This window comes from Oncorhynchus masou, chromosome 28 (assembly GCF_036934945.1).
Source record: "Oncorhynchus masou masou isolate Uvic2021 chromosome 28, UVic_Omas_1.1, whole genome shotgun sequence".
Taxonomy (NCBI): domain Eukaryota; kingdom Metazoa; phylum Chordata; class Actinopteri; order Salmoniformes; family Salmonidae; genus Oncorhynchus; species Oncorhynchus masou.
The window spans coordinates 47,939,786-47,958,278 of NC_088239.1; the positions used below are offsets into that span (position 1 = coordinate 47,939,786).

At 43.8% G+C, this 18,493-nt stretch overlaps 1 protein-coding gene across 2 annotated transcripts in view; it reads right to left on the reverse strand.

Moving 5' to 3' along the window:
* rasgrf2a (Ras protein-specific guanine nucleotide-releasing factor 2a) overlaps positions 1–18,493 on the reverse strand; it is a 60,569-nt gene that overhangs the window by 39,097 nt on the left and 2,979 nt on the right. The window contains exon 1 of one of the 2 annotated variants that reach the window (XM_064942306.1): positions 4,980–5,603. The exons of the other annotated variant lie outside the window; for it this stretch is intronic. Within the exon in view, the coding sequence (XP_064798378.1) occupies positions 4,980–5,258 (279 nt within the window). The 5' untranslated portion in view covers positions 5,259–5,603. Of the gene's footprint in view, positions 1–4,979; positions 5,604–18,493 lie in introns of those variants that run through there. 2 annotated transcript variants of the gene reach the window in all.

Genomic DNA, 18,493 nt, shown 5'->3' on the forward strand with positions numbered 1-18,493 from the left:
TTACATAAAGAGAGAGATGGGAAAGAGAGATAGATAAAGACAGACAGACAGACAGAAAACACTTACACACTTACAGGCAGTCTGCATTACCTATCCTCCCCCCCTTCCTCTCTTCATTCCATCCTTTCCCCCTTCCTCTCTTCATTCCATCCTTTCCCCCTTCCTCTCTTCCTTCCATCCTTTCCCCCTTCCTCTCTTCATTCCATCCTTTCCCCCTTCCTCTCTTCATTCCATCCTTTCCCCCTTCCTCTCTTCCTTCCATGCTTTCCCCCTTCCTCTCTTCATTCCATCCTTTCCCCCTTCCTCTCTTCCTTCCATGCTTTCCAGCTTCCTCTCTTCATTCCATCCTTTCCCCCTTCCTCTCTTCCTTCCATGCTTTCCCCCTTCCTCTCTTCATTCCATCCTTTCCCCCTTCCTCTCTTCCTTCCATGCTTTCCCCTTCCTCTCTTCATTCCATCCTTTCCCCCTTCCTCTCTTCCTTCCATCCTTTCCCCCTTCCTCTCTTCCTTCCATCCTTTCCCCCTTCCTCTCTTCATTCCAAGCTTTCCCCCTTCCTCTCTTCCTTCCATGCTTTCCCCCTTCCTCTCTTCATTCCATCCTTTCCCCCTTCCTCTCTTCCTTCCATGCTTTCCAGCTTCCTCTCTTCATTCCATCCTTTCCCCTTCCTCTCTTCCTTCCATGCTTTCCCCCTTCCTCTCTTCATTCCATCCTTTCCCCCTTCCTCTCTTCCTTCCATGCTTTCCCCCTTCCTCTCTTCATTCCATCCTTTCCCCCTTCCTCTCTTCCTTCCATGCTTTCCCCCTTCCTCTCTTCCTTCCATGCTTTCCCCTTCCTCTCTTCATTCCATCCTTTCCCCCTTCCTCTCTTCCTTCCATCCTTTCCCCCTTCCTCTCTTCATTCCATCCTTTCCCCCTTCCTCTCTTCATTCCATCCTTTCCCCCTTCCTCTCTTCCTTCCATGCTTTCCCCCTTCCTCTCTTCATTCCATCCTTTCCCCCTTCCTCTCTTCCTTCCATGCTTTCCAGCTTCCTCTCTTCATTCCATCCTTTCCCCCTTCCTCTCTTCCTTCCATGCTTTCCCCCTCCTCTCTTCATTCCATCCTTTCCCCCTTCCTCTCTTCCTTCCCTGCTTTCCCCCTTCCTCTCTTCATTCCATCCTTTCCCCCTTCCTCTCTTCCTTCCATCCTTTCCCCCTTCCTCTCTTCCTTCCATCCTTTCCCCCTTCCTCTCTTCATTCCATGCTTTCCCCCTTCCTCTCTTCCTTCCATGCTTTCCCCCTTCCTCTCTTCATTCCATCCTTTCCCCCTTCCTCTCTTCCTTCCATGCTTTCCAGCTTCCTCTCTTCATTCCATCCTTTCCCCCTTCCTCTCTTCCTTCCATGCTTTCCCCCTTCCTCTCTTCATTCCATCCTTTCCCCCTTCCTCTCTTCCTTCCATGCTTTCCCCCTTCCTCTCTTCATTCCATCCTTTCCCCCTTCCTCTCTTCCTTCCATGCTTTCCCCCTTCCTCTCTTCCTTCCATGCTTTCCCCCTTCCTCTCTTCATTCCATCCTTTCCCCCTTCCTCTCTTCCTTCCATCCTTTCCCCCTTCCTCCATATAAAACAATTAAGGCTTCATTTGGCCTCATTTGCGTCTGCAGCTCTCAATGTTGCTTTAGGGTCCTTTGCACACCCCCTCCCAAAATAATTAGAGGAAACACTGCTTCCCAAACTGCTGCTATTTGCATGTTTACAGTCTGTCCTTTTCACCAGAGACTGAGCCTTCACACGGACTTTTCCGTGACTATCTCCCCTCTCTGCGCAGAGTCTACACCCTCAGAGCCTGCAGCTTGGCTACAGACACACGCTATCCTCCACTACCTCACAAGAGCAGGACCACACATACACACACACACACGAGACATTAACAAAAGACACAGCCCAAACCCCCGAGACGCTTACAGTCGCTACAGTAGTTGATTTAGTTGAAGTTTAAAAAAACGATGACAACAGCAACTTTAAGGACATGAGGCTGCGGCTCTAAGGCACGATATCATGTTCTGTGACAATAAAGCTGCTGCTCTATTATTTCAAACTGTAACACTCTCTCTCTCTGTGTGTGTGTGTGTGTGTGTGTGTGTGTGTGTGTGTGTGTGTGCGTGCTATCTGAGAGGACATCAGTAGAACACTTCTCTGCCTCTCAATCAGACATTGCCACTTTGAAGCTCTCTGATGTTTTAGTCTGGTTTAAATGCTTCGACGTCTTTGTGGATTGCGCGTGTGCCTGCGTGTGTTTTTGTGAAGGTGTGTGTGTGCGTGCGCGTACATGTTTGCGTTTTCATGGGTGTTTGTGTTTAAAACCCTCTCACTTTCCAGCCTTTCGAGCTGTGTGTTCGGTAGTCCACTAAGTGGCCGTGATCTGACAGAATTAAACACCGCATTGTTTTTCATGGATGTCCCATGAATATATTCATCTGAAGCACCAGATAGACATCAATTAAGTTCACAATACATAGACATTACGACCTCAGTAGCATCATTGTAATATGTGTCTAAATACAGTGTAATTACAGTCGCCCAATCTAATGGTATAATACTGTTGTAAGACTGTTCCATGTGTTTGTTTCACATACACACACACACACACACTTCAACCGCACACACCAGAGCTAAACTGAGTACATGGCACACGGGAGGGTCAGTGACCTCATCTATAACATCACAATCACAGGAGGAACAGAGTCTGAGGGGGGAAAGAGTTAGATACTGCAGTTGCCATTTCTCACTGTAAGACAACATTGACTGATTTGGTTTGTTCAATGTTCAATGGAGCAATGTGTCTGTAGCTGCTATTGCTGTTAGGGTCCTGTTGGTTTGCAGGGGTGTCAGACAGACACACACACACACACACACACTTCAGACATGGGTGCGGAGGAAATCTAATGTGGTCAAAATGTGATCTAACTTGTCCCCAACACCAACACCAACCTCTAAGATAACATGACTTGATCTGATGTGACAATGAAAATCCCTCTTCCTGCTGCCTCCAGGCTATGAGCTGATCTCTGTCTCATTAGAGGATGATTGTGGTGTGTTGGTGATTTTTGTTGTCGTCCTATTTCCAACAATGAGCCGCCTTTCTGACACTTCTGATCTCATTGGGGTTTTAACCCAAAAAAAGCACAAAACTGGAAATTATATTCGAAGGTGAATTACGTTGACACCCCTGATCTAGAGCATGTAAATTGATGTTGATGAAGTGATTGTTTTTCAGTCTAGTACAGTAGGCCTATATATAGTACAGTACATGAATGCAGGTTCATTTCAACGGCAGGGGTTGAATACTGTGCCAAGGTGACAGTAGCAGCACACATTGGAGAGATACAGACACAGGTAAGTACCTAAAGAGAGAAATGCCAAGCGTCGACTGGAGTGGTGTAAAGCTTGCTGCCATTGGATTCTGGAGCAGTGGAAACGTATTCTCTGGAGTGATGAATCACGCTTCACCATCTGGCAGTCCGATGGACGAATCTGGGTTTGGCGGATGCCAGGAGAAAGCTACCTGCCAGAATGCATAGTGCTAACTGTAACGTTTGGTGGAGGGCGATTCTGTGCTTCCAACTTTGTGGAAACAGTTTGGAGAAGGCCCTTTCCCTTTTTCGGCATGACAATGCCCCTGTGCACCAAGCGAGGTCCATACAGAAATGTTTTGTCGCAATCATTCTGGAAGAACATGACTGGCCTGCACAGAGCCCTGACCTCAACCCCATCAAACACCTTTGGGATTAATTGGAACGCCGACTGTGAGCCAGGCCTCATTGCCCAACATCAGCGCCCAAGTCCCCACAGCAATGTTCCAAAATCGAGTGGAAAGCCTTCCCTGAAGAGTGGAGACTGTTATAGCAGCAAAGGGGGGACCAACTCCATATTAATGCCCATGATTTTGGAATGAGATGTTCGACGAGCAGGTGTCCACATACTTTTGGTCATGTAGTGTACATACGTAGATGTGGAGACCCACAGACAGATTACAGGTTACTGTGTGAATGCAAAAATATATATACGTTAGAAGAAACATTTGTATAAATGTGCTAACACAAAGCTAGTAGACTACTGTAGTGTACACAGAGCCAGTGAATGTGCTGTCTCCACTCTCCAACTGTGAGGATGTAATAGGTCAACAAGAAAACATCTGTACCCAGTCACTGACTCCATGCAGCTCATCACAATAACAAAGATGTCAGTCAGTAATGGAGCTCTTCATAGGGACTATTATACTTGTATTTCCATATTTAGCTTCCATTCACTACACTCTTAGAAAAAAAGGGGTCCTAAAGGGTTCTTTAGCGGTCCCCATAGGAGAACCCTTTTTGGTTCCAGGTAGAACTTTTTTGGGTTCCATGTAGAACCCTCTGCGTAAAAGGTTCTACAGGGAACTCAAAAGGGTTCTACCTGGAACGAAAAGGGTTCTACCTGAAACCAAAAAGGGTTCTTCAAAGCGTTCTCCTATGAGGACAGCCGAAGAACCCTTTTAGGTTCCAGATAGCACCTTTTTATTCTAAGAGTGTACATGGGAATATATTAACTACAGCAACTTTCATGAGGATATGGCATACTGGTAGTAGTATGTGCTGCTTCATTCTAAAAGTGTAAAGCCACATTTTGAAATATTCTACATGTATTCTAGGTAGGCCTAGCTGTGTAATATCTAACTGCCCATGCTGTCCCTCAACGTCCCAGGCCTCTGGTTCTCTCTGGGACAGACACAGTATGCTACGGAGGAAATCAATTGTCATCCCTCCATCCCTCCTCTCCTCCCAACTAAAGTGCACTTTCTATGCGTAATCCCCGTCTGTGCTGCAAATCCTTAATCTGTTTTACGTAAGAAACCAGGGTGAGAGTAGGGTGCCAAACCTCAGTGTCAACACAGCGAGCAGAGACCAAAACCAAAGCACAACCATGTCAGGTGGTGCACTACCATGGTCACTAGGGTACCTAACCCACCTGCTGCTTGTCCACCATGTCCTTACTGACCGTGGCGCCTTTGGGCGCGGGAACCCTCTCGCACGTGCACCCCTCCAGCAAGTAAATCCCGGAGGGCCGAGTGCTCTGGTCGTTCTCGAAGTAAAAGAGCACATTCTGGTAGAGAGCAAAGTACTTGTCATTCCACCGACTGTTCTCCGTCGTCTTCTTGCTCAGGATGCCGCGTTTCGTGCCCTCTTTGCGCGCGACAAGCGACAGATATAGAGCGTGCCCCTCATTATAGCGCACGCTCTTCTGCATTTTCCGTGAGACCCCTTCTCTTTCAGTCGATTTCAAAAAGTGGTCGTTGTTATTGATGTCATATCTGTGGCATATCTATCATATTTTCGGAGAGAGTTGGACAGTATAGGAGAGAGAAAGTAGATGTGGAGGAGAGAGCGCGCTAATCCAAGTTCACCACAGACGCGCAGGGGGGAATTTGAGTCCGGTCCACTCTGTGCGCCGCGAAGAAGCCAGAAATAAATAAATAATCCCACGTCTCATGCCTCAAACTTTTTAGAAATGGGATCCAAATCATCCCAAATGACGAGAAAAATATAGCATATACAAATGGAAAATCGCAAAGGATTTATCGTGCAGGCTGTAGCAGCGTAAAACCAAAATAGATTGAGGAGAACAGACGGTGAAAACAGCGCTAATCGGCTTTGACAGTAATTTAAAGAGACAGGTCGCTGTAATGTATTCCACTGGACTAGAGCTACTGTTTGTCTCTGTCTAATCCACTGTAGCATAGCCTGGCTACTGTCTGTCTGCCTGTCTGCCGGGGCGGGGCGGGCCGACGGACGGTCTTCTGTACAGTCTAGACAAGGGTTTGCGCTTCCCTCGCTCTCATTCACGGTAAAAGGTGAAACTGTAGGTTTTACTATGCTGGACCAGCAGTGTTGCTGACCAATGGAATGGAAATTATATGGACAAATATATTTTAACGCCACTATACCAAATCCGTGGCGTTGAGTGAAAACGAGTGTTTTTAGAGTGAACCTGCAACTCCTTCAAGTTGCTTCGAGTCGCTGTGAAGTCGTTACTTATAAAATGTAAATTCTTAAACTTGTACTTTATATCTATGTTTGGCCTTTGTTGTTGCCTGCCTTTCTTTGTTTGCTGAAATCCATACTTTTTAATAAACGTTCATCAAATACAACCCCTGACTGTTTCCTCATTGAGATTCAATTGGCATATGGGCATTTGCACTGAGTTACCTCTTCGAACAACAGCAACAAGGAAACAGTCAGAGGTTGTATTTGATTAACGTTAAATGAAAAAGTGTGGATTTCCACAAAGAAAACATTTTTTTAAGTATCGACTTTACGCTGAGTCATGATGGAGTTGAGAAATACCTGACTAGAAACGATCAAACTTTAGTGACCACAGTCAGGACACCTGTTTTAACGTCCCATCCGAAAGACGGCACCCTACGCAGGGCAATGTCCCCTTCACTGCATTGGGGTCTCCTTAGACCAGAGGGAAGAGTGCCCACTACTGGACCTCCAACACCACTTCCAGCAGTATCTGTTCTCCCATCCAGGGACAGACCAGGACCAACTCTAGCTTCAGAGGCAAGGATGGAAGGCTGCTGGCGCAGGGTGGTATAGTTTCCCTCAGTCCTGATTTCAGATCAGAATTTGACAAAAAAGCATATGCAGATCAACGGTTGATTTCAAAATGCAGTTGTTTGTTTTGAAACTGCCAGCCAGCTTGAGAGAAAACAACAGATGTTCCTATGCTCCTAGTCTCTCTGTGTGTGTATGATGTATGCCTCCCTTTGCATTACCAGATGCCATAGTTATGTGATATTGTAAATACCCAGCAGGGGGGTGGAGGGAGGGAGATAAAGAGATTGATGGTTAACTTTTTTTTTGGACTCGTTTCCAAACAGACTGCTGAAGCGACCAAAGGTGGGATAGCACACACAGTACAGAGTATAGTAGAATATTTACTTTGAATTTATTTTGCTACGTGTACATGTTGTAAATGTGTTATTATGTAATACTTACTTAATTCATACTATTTTGCTTCTTTAGGATTCATTCAAGCAAGCAAAAAAAAACATTTCATGAGAAAACAGGAACCACCTAGAATCGAGTGTATAATATGGAAAGACACAATAAAGTGTTCCAGAGATCCCCAGCGTTGCCCACTCACAACGCAACCGTCCTACGCTCAGCAGCTCTTCAGCGAAAACACACACACCAAGTGTTTCTTCAGGTGGCCTCTGGCGCCACTAAGAACAGCTCAAAGCTGCTGACTAATGTTCTTATACAGACTCTAAGTGAAGGAAGGCCATGCATGGAGGAACAAAGACGATAACCCCAGATGAGAATAACGCAAGCACTCTCCTATACAGACTTGTTCCCCCTCATCTTACTGTACTGTATTGCCCTGAGCTGACCCGCCATCCACCAGCTAAACAACTTACAACAGCAGCCAGATTTGAAAAAAGTCTCATAGCGGCTTAAAATTCTGTAACAGAGGTTGAGGGGGGACAGAGAGGTAAATAATTTCACTGAGGTTAGAGGAGAGGCAAGGACATGCTTCTGTTGCATCACCACTGGGGACGAGCTACAGCCAGACAGGGGGGGGGGGGGCTATAGGGAAATGGTGACAAGGTGAGAGGAAAAGGGGACAATTGACAGTGGGAGAGAGTGTCAGAGGGAGAGCGGGGTCAGGACCAGCGGGACAAGGCTACGACTGTAGAGTTGAGAGAGATTGGAGGCAGGCAGAGGGCTATCTTCTGTATACCAACCCTACCTTGTCACAACACAAATGATTGGCTCAAACGCATTAAGAAGGAAAGAAATTCCACAAATGAACTTTTAAGAAGGCACACCTGGTATTTGAAATGCATTCCAGGCGACTACCTCATGAAGCTGGTTGAGAGAATGCCAAGAGTGTGCAAAGCTGTCATCAAGGCAAAAGGTGGCTACTTTGAAGAATTTGGTGGAAAAGCACAAGTGCATAAGGGAAGTACCAAAACACCTTGATAGGGGAGGAGCATGCAAGCAAATTAGGAAATGTGGCTATATGGAAGACATTATATAGTCAAACCTGCAAAATGGTGAATGTTAATCAGGGACAAAATGCACTACTCTCACCAAAGCAAAAAAAAGTTAGACAGCCCTCCCCTATTTTGGACCAGCCTCCCCATCCCAGTAAATGTCGAACTATCCCTTAGAAAAGGGGAGAGACATAGATAGTGGTCCTGTAGGGGTATTAAAAACCTCTCTCTCCTCAGTGGACAGAGGGAGCACTGAAGGATTATGGGGGATTACCAATACTGTATGTCCGTCAATCCTAAAATAACCCCCACCCAGGCCATTAGTCCCTAAAATGACCATACCACACCACAATCTGTTTTGTTGATGTTTGGAGTATAAACAAACCCTTAACGGCAACAGCGAGAAAGGGATGGTGAGAAAGAGAGATTATTTCCTCGTCATCTATTTTATATGTACAAATACTGTGCCTTCAGAAAGTATTAAGACGCCTTGACTTTTTCAAAATGTTGTTACGTTACAGCCCTGTTCTAAAATCGATTAAATAAATAAAAATCCTCAGCAATCTACACACAATACCATATAGTGACAACAGAAAAACTGAAAACACCTTATTTATATAAGTATTCAGACCCTTTTCTATGAAACTCAAAATTGAGCTCAGGTGCATCCTGCATGCATTGATTATCCTTGCGATGTTTCTACAACTTTATTGGAATCCACCTGTGGTAAATTCAATTGATTGGACATGATTTGGAAAGGCACACACATGTCTATTGTAATGGACATTTTTACGTTTGTACTTTTCTAATAACCAATTTCTGTGTTCTGTTTGTGCTTTTCTATAAACCAATTTCTGTGTATATGCAAGTGACTGATTGAACGAATCCTCACTATCAGTATCTGCAATTTGGCAGTACGCCCAGAACCTTGTTTAGAGAAAGGGATATCTCAGTTTTCCAGGTCTCAGCTTAGAGAGAAGAAGCGTTGTGAGGTATTGGTCTGTCATGTGCATGACCCAGTATTGGTCATCACATGAATGAAGCAAACATTAATTTTGAATGATGAATAAGCTAAATCATGCAAATATAACTTGTCAGTATGTAAGGGAACTAACGGGACTGCCCTGTTAGGGCTCCTGACAGATGTTTGTTGGAACCTCTCCAGCGAGCAAGACAGTGAACAATGAATAATTTAATATTGACTTCGGCGCCTTCCGAGTGGCGCAGTGGTCTATGGCACTGCATCACAGCGCAAGCTGTGCCACGAGAGATTCTGGGTTTGAGTCCAGGCTCTGTCAAGACCGAGAGACCCATGGGGCGGTGCACAAATGGCCCAGCGTCGTCCAGTTTAGGGGAGGGTTTAGCTGGCAGGGATGTCCTTGTTCCATCGCGCACTAGCAACTCCTGTGGCAGGCCAGGCGCAGTGCATGTTGACACGGTTACCAGGTGTACAGTGTATCCTCCGACACATTGTTGCTGCTGGATTCCTGGTCAAGTGGGCATTGTGTCAAGAAGCAGTGCGGCTTGGTTGGGTTGTGTTTTGGGGGACGCACTGCTCTCAACCTTTGCCTCTCCCGAGTCCGTATGGGAGTTGCAGCGATGAGACAGGACTGTAACTACCAATTGGATACCACAAATTTGGGGAGAAAAAGATGTAAACACAAAATAAAGATGAAATAAAAAATATAGCAAAATAATAATAATAATAAATAATATTGACTTTGATTGTCCCTGTGTAACAATTTCCTTGACGATTTGGCTCCAACGAACAGGATGACTGATTCTGCTTGCGGAGCTTTCCAGTGTGGGTCTGTGAGGAAAACCGCTTTAAGAAGCGTGAGGGAAATTCCCATCTGAAATTCCCAAAAGATGACCAGACCAGACCAGACCCTTACTGTGAGCTGCCCAGGAGGAGACACATCATCCGCAAAACAATTGAGGGACGACAACTGATTTCAGTAAGTCAATTTAAATTAATTTGTATAAAAAATGTCAAATACAAATATGATAGAACCAATAAAACCAAACATAAAGATGTAGAAGGAGGGTACCACTAGTCTTAAGTAATAGCACAAAGTGTTATTCTATATGTATGGGAAGAGGCAAGACTATAAAGTCTATAGAGACCATAGCATTTATTACTATATAAACTATTGATACTATGGATGCTGATGGACTATGGAGGCTGTAGGGACTATGATGCTGTCGGGACCATAGATATTATGGATGCTATAGGGACTGTGACGCTATAGGGACTATGGATGCCCAGGGACCATGGATACTGTAGAGACTATAGAGGAACCGTTGAAGATACATATGACAGAAGAAGACTAGAGCTAGTCTTAGAGAGAAGACTAGAGCGAGGGAAAGTAACGATACCACGCCCTGTTGACAGCTGTCTGTAGGCATTTATAAGTGTCTACGTGGTCTGCTCCCACTGGTAGAGAATAGCATAATGTGTACCACGTGCTATTCTACATGTATAGTGAAGATACATATGGTGCATAGGAAGTAAGGACAAAGAATTGTTGAAGATACACATGGGGTAATAAGGGAGATTGCTGAGTGTGTTTGGGAATAGTACTAAGTGAATGTGGATGTGAAAGTTGTGTATGGTTGTGTCAGTGTGGAAAGGACGTGTTAAGACAGCTGTCAGGAGACTACTTCCAGTGTGAATGTGGAGTGAAGTGTGAGCTGAGTTTTCCAGTTCTGTGTGGCTGAGTTTAAAAAAATCTATAACGTTATCTAGGGGTTCCGTCCACCACTGCCCATCGTAGTCTGAGACTACTAATAATAGCATGTGGTGTTATTGAGCACGGGGTGTTGTTTTATATGAGTGATGTGGATGTGAATACCTAAGTATAGAAGTTATATTGGGAAAAGTTAATGTTAAGATATGAAAGAATATAAGTACTATTTCCGAATATGCTGTTAAATAGAACACTAGAGCGAAGATTTAAACCCCTGTATGAATAGAACACTGGTGTAGAGGAGAAATTTGTGATATAACACAAATGTATAATGGGTTACTTGAGATAAAGTAACATAATAGGGAGTATAATCGGTTACTAGAGATCTGATGAAGTAACAATAGAAAAAGTATAATAATATACAACTTGCACATGCAGATGTACGTAAGCGGTGTAAACGTATTCTGAGGAATGTTCAGAGTGGATCATTTGAAAAAAATAAGGTTAACGCATTGTACGGGACTTGACTTACCCCTAACCAATAAAACTATAAATGCTTACGAGATTTCTTCCACCCTGGTAATACATTTTGAAATAAACCCCATTCCCTGTTAAATAGAACCAATGGTTTTCTGTATTCACCTACTTTACGTGCTTGGCAGAGGCTTATTATGGGCAGAGCATGCCATCTATGGGGGACTGATAGACAGTGCCAGCCCAGTAATACATATTGATCCCTCCAAAGCATTACATGTTACAGCCCAGCAATACATGTTACTAAAATATTGGACATTTAATAAGTGTGAAGCAGAAAATGAATATCCAACAGAAATTTGAAATAAATATATAGAGTAACATTGTCATGACTTGCTCTCCTTGGTGAGGATCAAAGGTGCCAGATCAGCTTGGCAAATGGCTGACAGATAGCCAGACCTCCCCCTTCCCATCTCCCACAGGAGTGGAGAGGGGGGAGTTGGGACGGTTTTATGACTCTTAACAACCGGTCATAAACAGTTTGCAGAAAAGGACTCCTTTTGGTCTCTAGTATTGGAAGACTGAAATCTCCTTTGCTACAGGGAGACTCTTGTTGCCAAAAAAAAATCTAAAAAAAGGTAAACATTAGAACATTATTCCTGACATCCAAATGTTTGGAATGATTAGTGGGGGTCGAAAGAATAATCATGTCATATTATTATTTTGTGATGTCATTACGGATGGTATAACGAAATAAGAGTAACTCTGAAAGTGGACATGTTCTATTTATCAAGTTTACATCTAAATGTACTATAAAATATATGATTAAGTATGAGAGTACTTTTGTGAAGATAGCAATGTGATTTTATTATTTTAATAAAATAATTGTTTTATATAAACCTTTTCTCGGTCAGTAACCATGCCCAAGTGAGCACAGACATTGTGTCGGCATGATGGACGATCAACAATGTTGCTCTTGCTGCGGGTGATTTCTTGATCCACCTCTATGCAGACAAGACCATTCTGTATACATCTGGTCCTTCTTTGGACACTGTGTTAACAAACCTCCAAACAAGCTTCAATGCCATACAACATTCCTTCCGTGGCCTCCAACTGCTCTTAAATGCTAGTAAAACGAAATGCACGCTTTTGAACCGATCGCTGCCCACACCCACTAGTCTGAACGGTTCTGACTTAGAATATGTGAACAACTACAAATACCTAGGTGTCTGGCTAGATTGTAAACTCTCCTTCCAGACTCACATTAAGTATATCCAATCCAAAATTAAATCTAGAATTGGCTTCCTATTTCGCAACAAAGCCTTCTTCACTCACGCTGCCAAACATACCCTAGTAAAACTGACTATCCTACCGATCCTTGACTTCGGCGATGTCATTTACAAAATAGCCTCCAACACTCTAGGACAAACTGAAACACTATCTGATGAAGAAAATGTAGAAATGCCAGAAGGATGAGTGCCAATAGGAAGGGGGTGGTTGAGAGAATAACAAGTGTGTAAAGCTGTCATCAAAGCAAAGGGTGGCTACTTTGAAGAATCTCAAATATAAAATATACATATTTTTTTAATGTTGGTTACTACATGATTCCGTATGTGTTATTTCACAGTTTTGATGTCTCCACTATTATTCTACAATGTAGAAAATAGTAAAAAATTAAGAAAAACCCTTGAATGAGTAGATGTGTCCAAACCTTTGACTGGTACTGTACATTTTTCCACCAGCAGTCTTAGATCGACAATGTCAAAAGCCGCACTGAAGTCAAACAAAACAGCCCTCACCATATTTGTATCATCAATTTCTTTCAGCCAATCATCAGACATTTGTGTTAGTGCTGTGCTTGTTGAATATCCTTCACTATAAACATGCTGAAAGTCTGTTGTCAATTTGTTTATTGTAAAATAGCATTGAATCTGGTCAAACACAATTTTTTCCAAAAGGTAACTAAGGGTTGGTAACAGGCTGATTGGTCGGCTATTTGAGACAGTGAAGGGGGCTTTACTGTTCTTAAGTAGCGGAATTACTTTTACTTCCCTCCAAGCCTGGGGGCACACACTTTCTAGTAGGATTAAATTGAAAATGTGGCAATATCGTCTGCTATTATCTTCAGTAATTTGACCTTGTATTCCTACCACTGTATCATCAAAGGTATTATCTAAGTGAGTTTCAGAGATATTCAGAATATGAATGCCATCTGTTACTAGCAAATTATTGTTTTCAGGGACCTTGTTTCTTCAGCTACATATGTTAACGTGAGCTATTTTGAGCACTTTTCTGCTGGGATGCTTACTTGTTTTCATTGCTTTACTGGGAAGCTTAGCAGAAGTAGATATCCTCATGTTATTTATGTTTAGTGCAGGATGAACTGCACACAGTGGACTTCCTCCTAGGGCACATCGTCTCAGTGCTAACAGTATACATCTGATTCATAGGCACATGATTACTACATACAATAGCTGTAGGATCAACAGAGGCATTCAGGGCAGTTAGAGTGACATAAATTAGGTTACTTACATTGTGTCTACCAATGCCCCTGGTGTAATGTACATTGGCTGAAGCATTATGACAACTCTGCGTCACAATGGTAAGGATTAGCTGAGCTGGGCTTGGGTCATTGATAAGTCATTGTCATAACGTAGCCTTATAATGCTGTGAAAGGATCCAGGAACCCAAATGATTTGGGTGGATCGAATCCTCTTTAAAAAAACGTGTTTTGTTACCAAAAGGTATCCAAATGATTAACAAAAGTTACAATCATTGAGCTGCAATAATCACGAAGCCAGTTGTGAAGAGAAATAATCCTGCTAAAGTGTTCGATGCCACGATTCAGAGAGGGCACGGGGCCAGATATGATGGGTCTTTTGTTAGTGTCAAGCAGAGAGTCAATCAGCTCTTTAAAATCCAGTTTCAACTGTTCAGAGCTGCCTTCATAATGTTATTAAAACCCACATGAACTACAATAGAATCGATTTCCATGTCCTGACGTAGTACAATCGGGAGCAGCTTAGTAATGTAATTTACTCAAGCTCCGGTATAAGACATTTTTGAATATACTGTCTGTCAATGTAAATGTATATTCTGCCAGTATTGATGTGTAGGTGTGTGCTAAGTTGAGGGTCTTAAATTAAAGTGATAGAACCAATGTGAAGCACTAAGAACTGTCATTCTAAATGTGGGTTGGATAATTTATCAATAGTTATAATTATGATTTGGAAATGCGAGGCTTCTGGAGACAGAGATATGCCCCTAAAATGTGAGGAGAGACACTAGATTGTAGCTTGGGCTAACCTTGCCCCAATCTCATTCTTATCAATGTTGGTGTGGAACTGTTATAACATGTGTTCTCTCTCTTCCCTGTGAAAGTCAATATGCATGTGCCCTAGACCAAATTCGGAAGACATCTAGAGACTTAGGGAAAATTGTCAATGCTAAAAGAAAAATGTAAATTGGCTCTGCAAAAAAGAGAGGCTCTTGACTATCTTTTGGCAGGTCAAGGGGGCACTTGTGCAATCATTGGCAATGAATGTACTTATGTTCCAGGTTCCTCTTCTGATATGACTGATCTCGCTGAATACATTGCCACTGTTGCTAAGAATAATTCCCCACAACCAGAGTGGATGCCTGCAACTTGGTTGGAATTCCTGTTTGGAAGTTGTGAATCCTAAGTTGCAAAATGGGCTGCAGCGTGTGTTTTTTTCTTAGTTTGTCTGAATTGTGATATTTAACATGCTGTGTGTGTGTGTGTATTTTTGATCAATTCACTCCCGTTAATAGAAGTATAACCTTTATTATGATAATAATGTTAGCATACTAAATGGATTGTACAACCACGAATGAAGGGTTTGAAATGATGAAGTGTTTGGGTTTATGTGATGATTTCCCTTACTGAAATAGAAATATGATATACAAGCTAACATCTAAATGCTTACATTGAAATGTTATGATTATTTTCACACAAGTGATAAGAGGATGGAATGCGATGGCCATTTTTATGTTTGTGCTTTTCTGATAACACATTTCTGTGCTTTTCTATAAACCAATTTCTGTGTTTGTGCAAGTCACTGATTGAACAAATCTTCCCTGCAATTTAATATTAACATTGAGTGCCCCTGTTTAAGTATTTTCACAACACTATATAAGGCCCACAGTTATCAGAGCAAAAACCAAGCCATGAGGTCGAAGGAATTGTCTGTAGAGCTCCGAGGCAGGATTGTGTCGAGGCACAGATTTGGGGAAGGGTACCAAAGCATTTCTGCAGCATTGAAGTTCCCCTAGAACACAGTGGCCTCCATCATTTTTATATTGAAAAAGTTTGGAACCACCAATACTCTTCCTAGAGCTGTCTGCCCAGGCAAAATGAGCAATCTGGGAGAAGGGCCTTGGTCAGCAAGATGACCAAGAACCCGATGGTCACTGACAGAGCTCTAGAGTTCTACTGTGGAGATGGGAGAACCTTCCAGAAGAACAACCATCTCTGCAGCACTCCACCAAACAGGTCTTTATGGTAGAGTGGCCAGACAGAAGCCACTCCTCAGTAAAAGGCACATGAGAGCCCACTTGGAATTTGCCAAAAGGTACCTAAAGGACTCTAAGACCATGAGAAACAAGAGTCTCTGGTCTGATGAAACCAAAATTGAACTCTTTGGCCTGAATGCCAAGGGTCACATCTTGGGGAAACCTGCCACCATCCCTACGGTGAAAGCATGGTGGTAGTAGCATCATGTTGTGGGGATGTTTTATAGAGGCAGGGACTGGTAGACCAGTCAGGATTGAGGTATAGATGAACGGAGCAAAGTACAGAGAGATCCTTAATGAAAACCTGCTCCACACCGCTCAGGACCTCAGACTTGGGCGAAGGTTCACCTTCCAACAGGAGAATGACCCTAAGCACACAGCCAAGACAATGCAGGAGTGGCTTCAGGATAAGTTTTTGAATGTCCTTGAGTGGCCCAGTCAGAGCCCGAACTTGAACCCAATCTAATATCTTTCGGGAGACCTTCAAATAGCTGTGCAGCGATGCTCCCCATCCAACCTGACAGAGCTTGAGAGGATCAGCAGAGAAGAATGGGAGAAACTCCCCAAATACAAGTGTGCCAAGAGTGTAGCGTCATACCCAAACTGTTTTTGCTTTGTCATTATGGGTATTGTGTGTAGAACCTACCAGGTACAACCCCAAATCCGTAAACTCGGGCAGATATAGATATCATCCTGACCAACCTGCCCTCTAAATACAACTCGGCTGTCTTCAACCAGGATCTCAGCGATCACTGCCTCATTGCCTGCGTCCGTAATGGGTCCGCGGTCAAACGACCATCCCTCATTACTGTCAAACGCTACCTAAAACACTTCAGCCAGAAGGCCTTTCTAATCGACCTGGCCAGGGTATCCTGGAAGGATATTGACCTCATCCCATCAGTAGAGGATGTCTGGTTGCTCTTTACAAGTGCATTCCTCACCATCTTAAATAAGCATGCCCCGTTCAATAAATGTAGAACCAGGAACAGATATAGCCCTTGGTTCACGCCAGACCTGACTGCCCTTGCCCAGCACAAAAACATCCTGTGGCGTACTGCATTAGCATCGAATAGCCTCCGCGATATGCAATTTTTCAGGGAAGTTAGGAACCAATATACACAGGCAGTTGGAAAGCAAAGGCTAGCTTTTTCAAACAGAAATGTGCATCCTGTAGCGCAAACTCCCAAATGTTCTGGGACACTGTCAAGTCCATGGAGAATAAGAGCACCTCCTCCCAGCTGCCCACTTCATTGAGGTTAGGAAACACTGTCACCACCGATAAATCTACGATAATCAAGAATTTCCATAAGCATTTCTCTACGGCTGGCCATGCTTTCCACCTGGCTACCCCTACCCCGGTCAACAGCTCTGCACCCCACACAGCAACTTGCACAAGTCTCTCCCATTTCTCCTTCACCCAAATCCAGATAGCTGATGTTCTGAAAAATCTGGACCCCTACAAATCAGCTGGGCTAGACAATCTGGACCCTCTCTTTCTAAAATTATCCACCACAATTGTTGCAACCCCTATTACTAGCCTGTTCAACCTCTCTTTTGTTTCATCTGAGATCCCCAAAGATTGGAAAGATGCCGCGGACATCCCCCTCTTCAAAGGGGGAGACACTATAGACCCAAACTTTTACAGACCTATATCTATCCTACCATGCCTTTCTAAGGTCTTTGAAAGCCAAGTTAACAAACAGATCACCGACCATTTCAAATCCCACCGTACCTTCTCCGCTATGCAATCTGGTTTCCGAGCTGGTCATGGGTGCACCTCAGCCACGCTCAGGGTCCTAATCGACTTCATAACCACCATTGACAAAAGACAATACTGTGCAGCCGTCTTCATCGACCTGGCCAAGGCTTTCGACTCTGTCAATCACTGCATTCTTATCGGGCAGACTCAACAGCCTTGGTTTCTCAAATGACTGCCTCGCCTGTTTAACCAGCTACTTCTCAGACAGAGTTCAGTGTGTCAAATCGGAGGGCCTGTTGTCCGGACCTCTGGCAATCTCTAAGGGGGTGCCACAGGGTTCAATTCTTGGGTCGACTCTTTTCTCTGTATACATCAATGATACCACTCTTGCGGCTGGTGATTCTCTGATCCACCTCTACGCAGACAACACCATTCTGTATACATCTGGCCCTTCTTTGGACACTGTGTTAACAAACCTCCAGACGAGCTTCAATGCCATACAACTCTCCTTCCACGGCCTCCAACTACTCTTAAATGCAAGTAAACTAAATGCATGCTCTTCAACCGATCGCTGCCCGCACCCGCCCGCCTGCCTCGCATCACTACTCTGGACGGTTCTGACTTAGAATATGTGGACAACTACAAATACCTATGTGTCTGGTTAGACTGTAAACTCTCCTTCCAGACTCATATTAAGCATCTCCAATCCAAAATTAAATTGAGATTTGGCTTCCTATTTCGCAACAAAGCCTCCTTCACTCATGCTGCCAAACATACCCTTGTAAAACTGACTATCCTACCGATCCTTGACTTTGGTGATGTCATTTACAAAATAGCCTCCAACACTCTACTCAGCAAATTGGATGCAGTCTATCACAGTGCCATCCGTTTCGTCATCAAAGCCCCATATACTACCCACCACTGCGACCTGTATGCTCTTGTTGGCTGCCCATTGCTACATATTCATATTCGTTGCTCAACCCACTGGCTCCAGGTCATCTATAAGTCTTTGCTAGGTAAAGCCCACCTTATCTCAGCTCACTGGTCACCATAGCAGCACCCACCCGTAGCACGCACTCCAGCA